General features: G+C 44.4%; 1 protein-coding gene and 1 pseudogene across 1 annotated transcript; both read right to left on the reverse strand.

The window, feature by feature from the left end:
* Positions 1 to 227: 227 nt before the first annotated feature.
* Positions 228 to 3,437, reverse strand: TAS2R3 (taste 2 receptor member 3). Its single transcript, XM_051835128.2, has one exon. It carries the CDS (start codon positions 2,434 to 2,436, stop codon positions 1,486 to 1,488), a length of 951 nt encoding a protein of 316 aa, XP_051691088.1. The 5' UTR covers positions 2,437 to 3,437; the 3' UTR covers positions 228 to 1,485.
* Positions 3,438 to 10,075: 6,638 nt separating this feature from the next.
* On the reverse strand, positions 10,076 to 16,216 carry LOC127487941 (transcription elongation factor A protein 1 pseudogene; annotated as a pseudogene).
* Between the last annotated feature and the right edge of the window lie 761 nt (positions 16,217 to 16,977).

A 16,977-nucleotide genomic window follows, 5' to 3' on the forward strand; every position in this document is an offset into this window, starting at 1 on the left:
TTCTACTAATTGCAGAAATTGCAGATGGAGAAAAATAGTAACTTTTAAATTTTTATATTTTAGTGAATTGTAAATGAATCACAAATTATTCTTAATTAGGAATATTCACAGATGTTTCTTCATTAGGCAGGAATAAAATTACAAGCAAATATGCACATCAAAAGCCATTTTACTCCTACAATCTCAAAAATTAATACATAAAATTTCAGAATAATCCCCAAATTGATTTTTGGTTACATATGACTAAATGTCAAGCAATGTGACAATCCTTCAGGCTATGTCAAAATATACCCCTTTCAATAATAAAATGTTTACTGAGTGTTTACTTCATGTAGGGCTCTGAGCACCATTCATGTGCTAACGCACTCATTCCTTCCAACAACCCCATAAAAAACGCCATTACTATTACCACTTTAAAAACAAAGAAGGGCAATAGAGAGGGGTTAAGGAACCGGCTCCCAAGGTGCATGGCCGGGAGCGAGCCCAGGGTGTCTGGCGTCAGTGAACACATTCTCAGCCATAATACTCCACATTCGAGAGCCAAAATATTGTTACAAACACAGAAATACCATCTGTGCTAACTGAACATATACACAAGTTTGAGAATTTTAATGTAAAATAAAAATATTTAATGTAAAATAAAAATATTCCCACTAACATCAAAACTGCTCAATGACAGGAAGTGAATCAGCGTTTAATGTACTTCAATTTAAATAAGATTAATCAAACTTATGAAACTGCTCACATTAAATTCAATAAGATTCTGTAAATTAAAAACAAATAAGCATCTCAGTTTAAAAAAGAAGAAGTGGTTGGGTGTTTTTGCCCAGTTTAGAAAATGTAAATTTACTTTAACAAGATGACCATAAAACCCAAGAGCAGATTAGAACCTCGAATCCAAAGGTCTTGATTTTCATTCCAGTGCCTTCTTCATCACACAATGGGCTGCAGAAACTGGTATTATACGGGAACTGCTCTTGCTCTATGACTGTTAGTTATAATAGCCTTCACTTACTAAGCATTTTACACAACACACTGTCCTAAAATATTATCTCCTGACTCTCTATTATTCTATGAAGTTGATGTTATATTAAAATCATGGAAGAAAAAAATCAGACAAGTAATTAAACTAATCCACACGAGGCCAAAACCTTGGGAAATTGACACAACCAGAATTCAAACCCACATCTAGAGCGGTACAAAGCTTTTGTAACTGAAGTCTCTATTTTATTTACAGCAGTGCCAAACTTAAGCTGAAATGTACTCAGATTCATTAAGCTAACCTGATGGTGACTGAACTACAGCTCCAGGGTTCTCATTACCTTGACATTCCCGAAGACTGTTTTACCGCTTCCAAAGCAACCATTTCAGAACCAGCTGTGTCTCTCTCCTACTGATGTCACAGAACTGGTACCACGGGAATGTCAGGAGGATCCCAAAGACTTGAGCCAGGCCACAGGACTCCTGGGCTCCACCCTATGCCCTCTAAGGGAAACAGAATCCCTTAGATCCAGGCTTCAGATGACAAGACTTACACCGGAGCATCCCCACAAATGTCTGCTTCAGCTTGTCGTTCCCTAGAATGAGGATACATGAATGGACAGTAGGACAAGACATAGTAATCACTTCACCAATCATCTTAACCACCTTGGTTCCTGGTAAGAAATCACTGGAGGATAAAGTTAAAAAGGCAAGAAAGTAGAGCAGAAAGAGGAAGAGGAAGGAGAGGATGATCCTGATGGCCTTCTTGTGGGCCTCAGTGCTTTGGTCTCTGGGGCTGACGCCATTCTGCTGCATCTGCCGTGTGTGCCTCCCCAAAGAGAGAATGAGCAAAACGTAGGAGGCCAGGGACAGAATCAAAGGAGGGGAGTACCAAAGAGCCATAAGAACGTGCATCAGTTCATATTCTCCTTTCTTCTTTCTGGTGAGCTCAGTTGCATTCTCTGAGTCACCAGCTTCTTCGAGGACAGAATGTATCTTGAATTCATTGACCAGAGACACGGTGCTGCTGCCGGCAAAGAGCAGTGCCCCCAGGAGCATCCACACCACCACCCTGGACACTCTCCACTTGAGCCAGAGGAATGCGGCGTGGGAGAAACTGGCAATTTTCAGGCAGTAGAGGACACCAAGACAGGTGGCAAGCCAAATGCTCAAATGGTTTGTAAATGTCCAGAAAATATCAATAACTTTCATCATTATCCCTGAGTCATGTGTCCCGTAAGAGAACACTAGTAAAAGACCATCGGTCAAGAAAATCCACAGCAGAATGACCCTGGAAAAGGCCAGGTTGGTGATGAGGAAATCAGACAAAGAAATGCTCTTGCTCTTGACCCACTTGCTGCTGTTGACCAACCCGATGAAACCATTGGCAAGAATCCCCACAATGAACTGGGTGACCGACAGAACCAGGGACAGCCTCTCAACGACTCCCAGCATGTCAGCAGCTAGGCTGCCCTGCTCTTGGTCCTCTCTGTTGATAGACGTAATCTCCTGGCTGACTTGAAACTTTTGAGTCTCTTCACCCTGCTGTTTCACAGTACCTGTCTCTTGTCTCCGCCCAACTTAGTCTGTCGCAGTACAGTTCAATGAATCTTCTTCAGCTCTTTGTCTGTCCTCTTCACAGATGACACGGATTGTCACGTTTCCTCTACGATCAGCCGCTCTTTGCTAACATGCAAATAGAGTAGTGTCCAGTTTCACACTGAGACTGGAGATCTGAGTCACAAAAATGGTGGACTTGGAGTCCATTTCCAAAGGAGTAGGGCATGGAGTCACCCAGAACAGACAGGTGGCTGGAACTAAAAGGAAGAAGGACAGGGTCACTCAGAAGAGCTAGAAGCTCTGTTCTTTGGGAGGGACAACTCAGAGATTTAAACAGAAAAGGGAAAATATCAGAATTCCACCATGAAAGACAAGCCATCACCTTGAGAGAAGCTTAAATGGTAAAATTTTTAAAAATGCAATGCCACTCGTCCAGGATTAAAATTAGAAGGCATAAGCCTAAAAGTGTTACATGCAGAGGCTCCAAATAATTCTTCACTAGTGAATCATATCATCAGAAATGATGAATTATCAGAATATATGCAGTATCGATAAGGAAGACAGCAAATAAGCTAATCAAACTGCGGACTTTCCAGGTACATGACCACTGTAATGATAAATCAATAGTAGTTCAGACTGACAGAGATCACATACAGATCTATTGATTTAAAAAGCCTTGTTTACCTAAGGGTAATGACCAACAATACTTTTTACAAGGCTATGTGCATGTGTATGCATGCATGTGTGTGTGTCAGAATCTGAATGGATGCATATATAGATTCTATATACATTATATATAAATGTATTCTGAGAACACAAAGGTTTCATAAAACTGTGTGTCCCCTTTCTACATGAGTGCTACTCTAACATTTTCTATCCTATTCTATATTTTCAATACTGCTTGCATCACATCATATATAACTGATTTTATAACCCAACAATGACTTATAATAAATACCATTTTAAAACATTGACCTGGGCCAGCGCCGCAGCTCACTAGGCTAATCCTCCACCTGCAGTGCCAGCACCCCAGGTTCTAGTCCTGGTCAGGGCGCCGGATTCTGTCCCGGTTGCTCCTCTTCCAGTCTAGCTCTCTGCTGTGGTCCGGGAGGGCAGTGAAGGATGGCCCAAGTGCTTGGGTCCCTGTACCTGCATGGGAGACTGGGAGGAAGCACCTGGCTCCTGGCTTCAGATCAGTGCAGCGTGCCGGCTGTAGCGGCCATTTGGGGGGTAAACCAGTGGAAGGAAGACCTTTCTCTGTCTCTCTCTCTCTCACTAACTCTGCCTGTCAAAAAAACAACAACAACAACAACAACAACAAATTGACCTGAAGGAGGGAGAGGGAGAAAGAAATCAATGTCATCAAGATAGAAAGGTAGTCACTTCCGGCCGGCGCCGCGGCTCACTAGGCTAATCCTCCGCCTTGTGGTGCCGGCACACCGGGTTCTAGTCCCGGTCAGGGCGCTGGATTCTGTCCCGGTTGCCCCTCTTCCAGGCCAGCTCTCTGCTGTGGCCAGGGAGTGCAGTGGAGGATGGCCCAAGTGCTTGGGCCCTGCACCCCATGGGAGACCAGGAGGAAGCACCTGGCTACTAGCTTTGGATCAGCGCGGTGCGCTGGCCGCGGCGGCCATTGGAGGGTGAACCAACGAAAAAGGAAGACCTTTCTCTCTGTCTCTCTCTCTCACTGTCCACTCTGCCTGTCAAAAAAAAAAAAAAAAAAAAGAAAGAAAGGTAGTCACTTCAGAAACATTATCCATGACAGAGACAGAGGATATATATTTAGGTCCTTAAAAATTCATGAGTGACAGAGGGTGAATCTGAAGAGTGAGATTTAGTCTCAACTGAACCAGGTGAACCTTAGTGATCTTGGCATTGTGTAGCGTGCAAGATGATTATGGAGCACTGTGGACTACACTCAGGAATAAACACAGTCTGTATTAATGACCCTCAGCTTTTCCCAGGCCTGGTTAACCACTTGACCCATATGCTTCCTGACCCCGTGCTGTAGAATTACAATAGTAATCGGAGGGTCTGGCACCGTGGTGCACTTGGTTAATCCTCCACCTGCAGCGCTGGCATCCCATATGGGCGCCGGGTTCTAGTCTCGGTTGCTCCTCTTCCAATCCAGCTCTCTGCTGTGGCGATAGCGGTAGAGAATGGCTCAAGTGCTTGGGCCCCTACACCCACATGGGAGACCAGGAAGAGACTCCTGGCTCCTAGCTTCGGATCGGCGTAAATCCAGCCATTGCAGCCATTTGGAGAGTAAACCAAAGGAGAGAAGACCTTTCTCTCTCTCTCTCTCTCTCCCTCCCTCCCTCTCTCTCTCTCTCTGTGTGTGTGTGTGTGTGTGTGTGTGTGTGTGTGTGTGTAAACTCTACCTGTCAAATAAATTAAAAAAAATAGTAACTGGACATCAGGGTATACCCCACAATCTACCTTTCACCCTGTATCTTGGCCTCATTCTATGGACTGAAATGTTTTCTCATCTCCTAATACCCTTTATATCCCTTATGAGAACAAATACAATAAGACACTTCTATCTCTATATTAGGAGAAAGTTAAGAACATACAGCACATCAGAATGTAATTCACATACCATTTCATGTTTGATCCTTTTTACTAGCCCTATTATTTTTCTCCTTCCATCTCAGAGTTACCATGTCCCAAACAAGCATCTCAATTTATTCTCATTTAAAAATACATATTACCCCTTCTCACCTTGAATCTTCCATTTCACCAAATGGCAACCAGATCTAGTTGCTAAAATCTGGCATCACCATCACCTATTACCTTGATTATTCTCTTTCTCATTCACCTACATCAATTCATCAGTGACTGATTCACTCTAAGTACAAAATACGTCTTCCATTTCCCATTTCCACTGCCTGCATCCTGATCCAAGCTGCCCATCATCTTTTATTTGATCTACTTGATGACTTCCCATTTCTCCACTTCTAATCTTTTCCTCCATAACAAAAAGCCTTATATACCACAAGAAAGATCTTAAAATGTTAATTCAGGTGCTATAGCACAAGAGGTAAGCTGCTGGTTGGGATAGCTGCATCCCACATCAGAGTACCTGGGTTTGAGTCCTGGCTCCAAATCTGATCCAGCCTCTTAAAAACGTGTACTCTGGAAGGTAGCAAGCGATGGCTGAAGTATTTGGGTCCCTGCCACCCACACAGGAAACCCTGAGGGAGTTCTGGGGTCCTGGCTTCAGCCTGGTCCAGCCTGGGCTCTTGAGAGCATTTGGAACCAGCAGATAGAGGATATCTCGTTTTCCCTATAGGTCTGCGTTTCAAATAATAATAAACTTTTCAAATGTACATTTGACCATCTCACTTTGCTACTTAGGATACTTCAACAGCTTCCTACTCCAAAATAATACAAACTTCTTAAATTGTGTCCTGAAAGTCTCCTCTAGGTATCCTCCTATTGTGTACCAGGATTTAAGGTAAATTTTATGATATCACATGGATGGATTATGCTAAGGAATAATCTGTAAGTGAGTCGAGGAAGCTTAGGTCAGTCAACAGTATGAAGGAATGGTTCTTCCTCATCCTGCTACACACAAGGACCAGGGTACTGCTGGGTTGGCAGTGCACTGGTGGGTACTAATGGAAGTACTCCATCCTCCCCGCTGTCCTTTTTTGAAGTGTAAAAGCAACCATGTAAGGACACAATTCACTTACTGCCACAAAATAACAGTTGTCTGGAATATCACCAACAACTCAGACCATGGAACCCAAGGGACGTTACAATTCCCACTGCAAGGAGTCACAAATTCTATGGGAAACTGAGCTTAGGGGAAGCACTTTTTGTTGGAAGAAATCTTCTCCTCTCACCTAGCGCATTGTCCAGGGAACCTACACTGAACTACTAGGGTCATTTTGTACGTTTCTCAATGCAGCAATTTCCTATCTGAATCGTTACTTCCCAGTTTTCCAGGGTAGTCCTGATACGCGCTTGTCACTTCAAGTAATCAGTAATAGTGCCCCTCTCATTCTCCAAAGTGTGTTACTTTATTCACTGGATATTCAAGTCCTAGGCTCTGTCCTGGGGACATGGTAGAATCTATTTTGAAATGTATATATTGAATATACAAATTTCCTAGGAAATTTGAAATCCAGAATTGCTTCATTTTTGTGTTCAACTGAAGTCTTAATTTTGTACCATTAGGTTTCAGGTAATTTAACAATGGAAAAAATAAGGCACCTAGAAGCTAGATCTATTCTTATATCTGCCATTTATTCATATAATTTCTTGAGCATCTACTGACAGGCACTGTGCAAGGTGCAGGAAATCAAGGTCTTGTAAGCCACACGCACAGGCATAACGATGTGACCAATGCTAAAACTTAGTGTTTGCAAAGAGAAGGAAACAAATTCCGTCTGGAGTAATTATAAGCTTAAAAGAGGAGCTGTTGGGATCTTTTCTTTATGTACATATTTTTATTTATTTGAAAGGGTGGGGGGATATGATCTCATCTGTTGGCTCTCTCCCCGAAAGTCTATAATGACCAGGGCCAGGCTGAGGCAGGATGAAGCTGGAAGCCAGAGACTCAACTCAGTTCTCCCATACAGGTGGCAGGAAACTGGCCATCACCTACTGCCCACTACCCCAAGGTCTGTCTTGGCAAGAAGCTGGAGTCAGGAGTCAGAACCAGGAATCAAACCCACATACTCCAACGTGAGATGTGGAGAGCAAAACCACTGGACGAAGTAGCTACTCCTGAGACAGGTCTTTGAAATTGAGTGCACTCACACTGGCAAGTAAAGGGAATTCCCTACACTACAAAAATCCAAGGGACAATGGTCATGATTTATCTGTGATGTTAACACTGTTTAGGCTAGAAAGTAACATGGTGATTATGTGCTGGGCACCATCTTAAGGTTTCTGTACCAATTCATTTCATTTTCAGCACAGGAGGTAGATTCTATTATTGTTCTCTCTCTTTTTTTTTTTTTTTTTTTTTTTTTTTTTTTACAGGCAGAGTGGACAGAGAGAGACAGAGAGAAAGGTCTTCCTTTGCCATTGGTTCACCCTCCAATGGCTGCCGCGCTGTGGCCGGCGCACCGCGCTGATCCGAAGCCAGGAGCCAGGTATTTCTCCTGGTCTCCCATGAGGTGCAGGGCCCAAGCACTTGGGCCATCCTCCACTGCACTCCCTGGCCACAGCAGAGAGCTGGCCTGGAAGAGGAGCAACCAGGACAGAATCCAGTGCCCCAACCGGGACTAGAACCCGGGGGCCAGCGCTGCAGGCGGAGGATTAGCCAAGTGAGCTGCAGCGCCGGCCAAGGTTTTATCTATTTTTAAAGTCTCAGTCCCCTCTCCAAATGTATGAGACCTGGTTTAAAAATCTGAAACACTGAGTAGACATAAGACTTGGCTTCAACTGGAAGTAAAAGGTCATGTAAGGAATAGTGTAGAAAGTTGATGTGTACATGGAGATAATGTAAGATAATGGGTGAAGTTCTACAGATTAGGTTTACAACAAAACACGAGTAAGTGGCTTAAACAAGGAAGCTGTTTATTTGTGTCCTTCAGAGAAATCCAGAGGTAGAATGCCCACAACTGGCCCGAAAGCTCCAGGTGGCCATGGACCCCAGCTTCTTCCATCCTCAAGACTGGCTCTTGCTCCACGATGGTTAACTAGTCTCAGTCATCACGTACACATTTCAACAAAGAACAAAACCAGCAGACGAAGGCCTGGAGACGCACAAACGCTGAGTCTCCCAATGGACAGCTCCCAGAAGAACCCTCCTGAAACATCACCAAATGACTCCTGCCCACAGACTCCTGGTAAAGCCCTAACAGAAGAGGAGACACACTGTCACCCCAAAAAACACAGGTTCTTAAATACGGAGAAAACAGAGGAGGAGACACACCATCACCTCAAAAAACACAGGTTCTTAAATACAGAGATAACAGGAGACACACCGTCACCCCAATAAAACACAGGTTCTTAAATACAGAAATAACAGAAGAGGAGATACACTGTCACCCCAATAAAATACAGGTTCTTAAATACAAAGATAACAGGAGACACACCATCATCCCAATAAAACACAGGTTCTTAAATACAGAGATAACAGAGGAGAAGACACACCATCACCCCAATAAACACAGGTCTTAAATACAGAGATAACAGAAGAGGAGACACACCATCACCCCAATAAAACACAGGTTCTTAAATAGAGATAACAGGAGACACACCATCACCCCAATAAAATACAGGTTCTTAAATACAGATAACAGAGGAGGAGACACACCATCACCCCAATAAAATACAGGTTCTTAAATACAGAAATAACAGAGGCTACTAGGTGGTGAAATAGTCATGATCTTATTTTTTTTTAAAAATGTATTTAGTTATTTGAAAGTCAGAGTTATGACGAGAGAGAAGGAGAGGGCAGAGAGAGAAAGAGGTCTTCCAGCCGCTGATTCACTCCCCAGTTGGCCACAATGGCTGGAGCTGCTCTGACCCGAAGCCAGCAGCCAGGAGCTTCTTCTGGGTCTCCCACATGGGTGCAGGGACCCAATCACTTGCACCATCTTCTTCTGCTTTTCCCAGGCCATAGCAGAGAGCTGGATCAGAAGAGTAGCAGCCAGGATTTGAACCAGTGCCCACACGGGATGCCAGCACTGTAGGTGGCAGCTTTACCCACTATGCCACAGTGCCCGCCCCTATTTATTAATAACAAGAATCTTCATTGAATTACAAAATTTTTAAATGAATCACTTAAAAGTGGGACTATTTTTACTTTATTATTTTTAAATTCATTCTGTCAAAACTTTGTTTTGTGTTTTCATGACAGGTAGAGTTATAGACAGAGAGAGAAAGAGAAAGGAAGATCTTCCTTCCATTGGTTCACTCCCCTAATGGCAGCTAAGGCCAGCACGGCGCCGATCCGAAGCCAGGAGCCAGGTGCTTCTCCTGGTCTCCCATGCGGGTGCAGGGCCCAAGCACTTAGGCCATCCTCCACTGCCTTCCCGGGCCACAGCAGAGAGCTGGCCTGGAAGAGGAGCAACCAGGAGAGAATCCAGCGCCCCAACCAGGACTAGAACCGGGGTGCCGGCGCTGCAGGTGGAGGATTAGCCAAGTGAGCCGCGGCGCCAGCCAAAACCTTGTTTTTAAAATAATAAAACAAAAGATTCACCTACGATCTGACAGAGCAGGGATGCCCTGGTGGGCCCTTTCCATGTTTTCTGTAACACATCAAAATGATCTGTACTTAGGGAAATGGGAAAATAGGGCACACGAGAGTGCAAAGCACACACCGAGGTCTTTCTGCCCATGTCTGAGAGAATGCAGCTCCGGCACAGTGGCCTTAACTTGTGCTAGAACAAGCATACCGTAGGGTACACTTTTCTTATTTCGACCAGAACAAATGGTGCACACGTAAACAGAACGTAACACTTAATTTTAAGATCTGTATCATAAAACTACTTGCAATAGTCCTTATTTTCAGTTTGTTCAACAACCTTATTCATCATCATGTAACAAAAAGTAAATAAGACTCAGGACAAAAATATTTTGTAGCAACTTCTATATCGAAAGATCACAGCTTTATTGATTTATACCATCCTTATGTTTAATCCTCGGTCAGTATAAATGTCCAAATCAAAATTAAGTCATGAGCTGTTTACTATACCAACATAATAACATTTTCTTCTCAGTATGTCTTCCTATGAAGGGGAAAAATTCATCAGAAGCCTTTGTTCTTTGCCTGTGAGGGCATTCATGAAAATCCCACTAAACTACAACAGCAGTTTCTACAAAACTAAGATACACTACAAGGTCAAACAGGTAAATAAACAACAAAATCAAAGCGATTTCAACAAAGTCAAGTCATATTTCTGAAAGTAAAATCCATTAAGAACAAGTAATATACATGTACAAAAAATTACAAGAAATGATGATCACGCTTAGTTACAGAAGCAAAATATCTAATTATCCCAGGCTTATGAATAATTAAGATCAAATTCATATGCTAGTAAAAATATGTGTAATTTAGATAAGCCAATCAAGTATCATTTGAATGCACACCATATTTGGTAAACTTATATTACCTTTTATCTTCCTTTAATAGTTCTTGTAAGTACATGCCAAAACACAAAACAATGTCATTTTCATTTATGGGTTAACAGAGTGACAGAAAATGTCTACTACAGAAGTTAAAGGATTTTTTAAGGAGGAAAAAAACTTAAATTGCCAAAAGTTTAATTGATGAAAGTTTAATATCAATTTACTTATAAAGAAGAAAAACAAAGTTCTAAAACAGATGCCATACAATTATTATACGGGGACCCTACTGATCTGACTACAAAGGCAGTAAGGGAGCGATGTTCTGTGGAAATCAGAGATGAGTGCTGCTTTAAAAATCTGCTTTGCAGGTAAACACTAGTTGCTTGGCCTAGTTTGTTTTGTTTTGTTTTGTTATTTAAGATTTTTTATTTATTTGAGAGGTAGAGTTACAGAAGTGAGAGGGAGAGACAGAGAAAGGTCCTCCCTCCATTGGTTCACTCCCCAAATCGCCGCAACGGCCGGAGCTGTGCCGATCCGGGTGGTTCTTCCTGGTCTCCCACGTGGGTGCAGGTACCCAATCAGCCGGGCCATCCTCCACTGCCCTCCCAAGCCACAGCACAGAGCTGGATCGGAAGAGGAGCAGCCGAGACTAGAACTGGCGCCCATATGGGATGCTGGCACCTCAGGCAGAGGATTAACCCACTGCACCACAGTTTGGCCTAGTTTTAAAGCTAATTACAAAATCCGTTTTCTCAATGGTCCAGATGTTTTGCCAATTCTTCCAACTTAACATAATGTCCATAGATTTTCACATTCGTTGCAGACAACAAATCTGGTCACCTGTTCATCAGTACTATGGGTTTGCACCTGAGTGCAGGTGCAGTTCTTGTTACATCTGCCACATGTGAACAAGCCAGTCTGGGTCCCACCTGTCTCGGCCACCTGAGGTCCTCTGATGACTTCTTTGGCCAAGGTTTTCTGCATCTCCTTGAGCTCGTCCCTAGCCAATTTCTCTGCCACCATTCTAGCAAATAAGTCAGGAGGAGTATTACCACACAATGCATTCTCCCTTAAATTTGGATTTCCTGCATCTTTAAAAAGACTGGGTATCCTATTTTGCACTCTATTTTGAATTTCCTGTCTGTATTCCTCTTTCTGGGTTTACAGCTTCCTCAATTTCAGACCCAACTGTTCTCCTCAGCTCCAACAGCAACATGTCGTCTCCTGTTCGGAGCGCTCCGGCCAGCACGCCCCAACTTCCACTGCACGGACCAGAAGCACCTGGTGCCCGCCGGTGTCTGGAGCATTTCCCACCGTTTCTGCTGCGCAGGCTGCCACTGGAGTCACTCTCCTGCCTCAGGGCTCTCCTGTGAGTAGCTACAGTCTTTTTTCTTCTCTTCAAGGTCTTTTTCTGTTGATGGCTCATTGAACAGCTTTTTCCAGGATTCGATGACAGACTGTGCTGAAGATGTAACTTCCTACTCGGACTCTCACGGACTCTAATTCCAGGGTCACAGGAATACTTTCAGTTCCTCCAGCGAATCCAATGCTCCAGCCACGTTCTTCTTCACCATCCTGTCCACCTCTAGCAGGCGCGGAACAGCTCGTCCTCCATGTGCCGGCAGGTCTCCCCTGCACCCAGCCACTGGGGCTGCCGTGTGGCAGAAGCTGGCAGCCAGAGGACGCAGAGCAGGAGCGAGGCCCCGTGTCCAGCGAGCCCCACACAGCAGGCCCAGACCTCCATTTTTATTTTTCATAGTGTGTGACGCTTTGTCATCTTGGGGACCAAGGAAAGGCCTGCCCCTCCCAATGTTAGTGAATTCCTGGTTAGTCAACAACCTGTCTGAGAGCACACCTTTGACATGCAAACCCACCAACCCTGAGTCCATCTCCTAGCCACTCTTTTTGCAATCTGTCAGCCCCAGGCTGGCACTGAGCACCAGGACTCAACCCCATCGCCCAGAGCATGCCAAACTTGCTCAGCTTGCTGGGAAAATCCCAACACACGCTCTGGCCTCTGCTTCCCCCTGTCCTTCTGCTTCCCGACCCACCTTGCTGCCTCCCCACATGGCCCTGCATGACACGCCCTCCTCCTAGGAACTGCCAGTATTGCGTCCATGTCTGTCATCTAATCCTCTGTGATCATAACAAATCCCAGGGACATCCTAAGTCAGGCAGGCAACTGGAAATCTGTCCCCTAATACGATTTCCACAACAGAAAGCTGGAATCCTAACAAAATTTGAGAATTATCTCACAAAACCTGTTTAGTATGCATTTTGCAGGGAGAAAAAAAAAACACCTCTTTTAACTTCTCTTTGACTTCAAATAAGGTCAGCATTCTGCCAAATACCAGCCAGAAAGTTTATAATTAACCCATGTTGAGGACATTTGGCCCCGCAGTTAGGACTGCCTGGGATACCTGCAGCCCATACCAGAGGCCTGGGTTTGAGTCCAGGCTCCACTCCGGATTCGTTTCCTGCAGATCCTGGGAAACAGCAGGTTGCAGTTCAAGTAGCTGGGTCCCTGTCACCCACACATAACACCTGGACTGGACTCCCAGCTTCTAGCTCCAGTCTTTACAGGCATTTGAGGAGTGAACCAACAGAGATCTCTCTCTGCTTCTCAAACAAATAAAAACAAAATCTGACGGATCAACTTGAATACCAAGTGCCCCTCACGGCCCCTCTCATCCCCATGCTGTTGACCTTCGAGGACTTTCACAGCAGCTCCCTGTCTTTAGGCCTTCCCTCTCCCGACCTGTCACTCTCGCTCTCCTACAGAGAAGGCACCGTTCTGATGAGACAGCCCTGTTTTCCACCCGTCTGTGGCTCCTCACTGCCAAGACCCTCTGCAAGCTCTCTGGCCCAGATTCATCTTTCACATCCTCTCTCTGCTTCACATACTTGGTTCTGGGTCTTCCTTCACGTACTCCCTCTGGTGAAAACTAGCCGCTCTCGTCTGTGCTATCCTCACACATCACACCAAGAGGCTTCTGCTTAGCCTCCCACCCAACCTCCGTCGTCCTGAACGGCGAAATCCTTCAGCACCACATCCCCAAATGCAGGTTCCGCATGGGCGTACAACACAGCAGCTACCCCACTGACTTTGAACTTCAAAAAGGCACCCAGATAATCATATATATGGAAGACTAAAAACACCACCAATGTGAAGTACTCAGGCATCCACAGACCTCAATCCAACCGTAAAATACAATAAACTATTCTACGATGAGCATGCTCTCAGATATACCCCATGAAGTCTGGTAAGATGGGCACAGTGACTGAAGATGCATCTTGGAAAATAGCGACTACCACAATAATAACAGCCAACATGTATTGGGTACTTGTTCCTAAGCGTGAACTAAGTTACAGTACTGTTTACTGTGCTTTCACAGTAGGCCTGTAAGGTAGGTACCATCATCCATGCTGAACTCGAGGGAAACAAAACCAGAAAAAGCTGGGGCAGAGAAAAATAACCCACCAGAGACACTGGGCTGGTGAAGGAACAGCAGGGACTCAAATCCAGGCTGTCTGAATTGAAAGCTTGAACTCTGACATATTTTTATACATCACTTTTTTCCCAAATGACAGGTGGGGCAGAGAAACTGAATATGAACAGGGGATGCCTGTAAAACACCCCACCCCCAGAACGGGGCAAAGAGCCAATGGATGAAGAGTAAGAACACGGAAGTCTCACTACTGCTGGCTGCATGCTAGCAACAAGCTGAGAAGCTACGCGCTGCCCTGAGTGTAGTGGACTGTGGGCTGGGTGGGCAGAGGCAGACCAGCAGTGAGGGGCCTCAGTGCTGCACCTGCTTCCCCGAACTCTCAGTGCCCGAGGGACACATTTCTCCTCACTCACAACTCTCCTCCTACCAAGTATCCAGTATGTGTTCAAGCCAAGTCCTGGCGTGGTTCTGACGCACTCTGCATGGTTAACATCACAGTGGACAAACAAGGCGGGGAGAAATATGAGTGCAACTGGAAGCAAGCAGTGGGCAGAAAGCAAAATGCAAACTTCACACCTGAATTCAAACTCCAGGTGTGCATCTCACAAGCCACACGACTTTGACAAGTTAGATAATCTCTCAGCTTTGGTTTACCTCACCTGTAAAATGACAATAACAGGACCTCCTTCTTAGGGTAATAGTTAATAGAAATAATTAAAATTACTCAGCCTAGTGCCTGACACACAGTAAGCACACAAGGAGTGTCAGCCATTAGTCACCTCTCAAGAGATTTTCCTATAATTCATTAACCTGGGATTATTTCTTTTTCTGCAATAATTTTCTTGCTGTTACTCCCACCAGTATTGAGAGCATATATTCCAGATCCTGCCCTCATTTTCCTACCAAAGTTTCAGTCTAATCCAACTGACCAACAAACATTTGCAAAGACCAATAGTGTCGGTGTGCTCAGTGGAGCTGGATGGGGACAAAAGGGTAATTTGAATAGAGCATAATTAACCTTCAAGAAATGCAATGATCACCACTGGGCACAGAGCGAAACTGCCAACACATTCTCCTTTACGAGCTGTACAGGCCAGTGTGGCCCAGTTTCCAATGACAATAATCCCTGCAAAAGACACACTTCCCCAGACAGACACAGACGCATGTCTACAGTGGTGTCTCGGGACTAATCCTCCAGCAACTGTCTGAAAAATCAATGACTGGGAACTATACTGGCAGCACTCAGTGGACCTTACAAAGGCAGGTCTTTAAAGCACTAAGAAATTAATGGAGTATACAAGCACAAGCTGCTAAATGCTAAAATGCTGTTGGCTGGGAAAAAGATAGGAAGGATTTTTTTGCTTACTTCCACTACATCAAACACTGCTGGCTGAAAGTCAATAAGTAAAGCCAGCCTAGTTCAGAAATAATGAAAAGGTATTTTTTCCAAAATGAAAAGGTTTTTAATTATTATACAAGTAATACATGCTCAGTGCTGCATAAAAAACTAAAGTGTAAAGAAATAAGGAAAATACACATAATACCCCCATTCAGAGAGGAGCACAGCCTCTCCTCCAGACTTTTCTAAGCACACATTTACATTAATTATAATTTGTTTTCAGAAATACTGTAACACCACACATCTAGTTGATACTTTTTCTCCCACTTCTCTGTGTGTCATACTCATCTTTCCATGTGACAAAGGATCCAGAAATCAAAGCCACGTGGCAGTTTTCTACAGAGTGATTCCTGACACCACCACATCAAAAAGGGAAATGCAAGACCCAAAAGCTGGATTAGAAGAGCACTACAATGGACTGCTATTATCGGGTTCCACAAGTCTATTCTGTGCCTAAACCAGCCGGGGAGCTCAGGCAGGTGGGGCTGCTTATGTAGGGAGGCCAGAGTTTATGCTCCAGCAGATCTGCTGGTTTAGGGCCATTAGGTTTGTCAAAAATCACACACCTGCTGGGGACTCCACCGGACTCTGAAAGTCGGCTGTCGCAGCCTCCCGGCCCTTCAGGGTCACAGAGCTGAGAGGCAACGTCCAGTGGGAGGGTCTGGAAAGGAGCCGGACACACTCTTTCTGTCCACGTCTCCTGGACTCAGAACTGTGTGGGTCAGGAACCAAGCACTTTTGTTCACCATGCGGTTTTCCCAAAGCACAGATTTTGTCACCCTATTTTCACTGGAATGCTAATGTGCATACCTCTTGCAGCATTTAAGTATAAAAGCTGCTTTGCTAAAGGAAGACATAAATTTTGCATAGGAATGGGAACTTCATCACCAGACAGTTACAGCGTGTGAACTCAGCAAGGCTGACATGCTCATCAGTAGTCCCAGCTGCTGAAGACTGCTGACACAGGCACAGGCATTAATCTTCTATTAGGCCGAAGTAAGGACAGGAAGAAGTTGAGGTACTCCATCCTTCCTCACCAAAGTGCACAGTAAACACAAAACAGGTGCTCAGGTATGTAGACAATGCTAAGGAAAACAAAAGTCAGGGGCCAATATAGCACATGAATTCTGAAAATGGTGAAGTCCAACAGGACCTAAGTCACAGTCAGTACCACACTCAGGCACAGAGGATGGCACACATAGCCTGAGCAAACAGTAGTAGCAGCCAAGCTGGAGCAGATGGCCTATGCAAAGTAAGGGACTTCTACAATCTGAACAAAGCAACATAAACAGTAACTGTGTATACATAATGACCTGTGTGTGTGTAACAAGAGATCATGTGAAAAATAAACAGAAAATGCAATATCTTAAGGAGGCAATGTCAAAGGCTACTGTTAGTAAGGACCCCATCCTCACCTTCAGAGCACTCTGGACAAGACTTTCAAAGGACAGAGAAGAAGAGCTTAGAAAGATAAGAGGAAAATGGAACCAGACATCAGGAGATTTATTTCTGAATGTGACTACTGGTAAACTATGACTCATAAATGCTACTAATAAAACT

Source organism: Oryctolagus cuniculus, chromosome 3, assembly GCF_964237555.1.
Source record: "Oryctolagus cuniculus chromosome 3, mOryCun1.1, whole genome shotgun sequence".
Classification (NCBI taxonomy): Eukaryota; Metazoa; Chordata; class Mammalia; order Lagomorpha; family Leporidae; genus Oryctolagus; species Oryctolagus cuniculus.

Coding starts and splice junctions, on each gene's coding strand:
- TAS2R3 (XM_051835128.2), bottom strand. CDS start 2,436: ATGCTGGGAGTCGTTGAGAGGCTGTCCCTGGTTCTGTCGGTCACCCAG.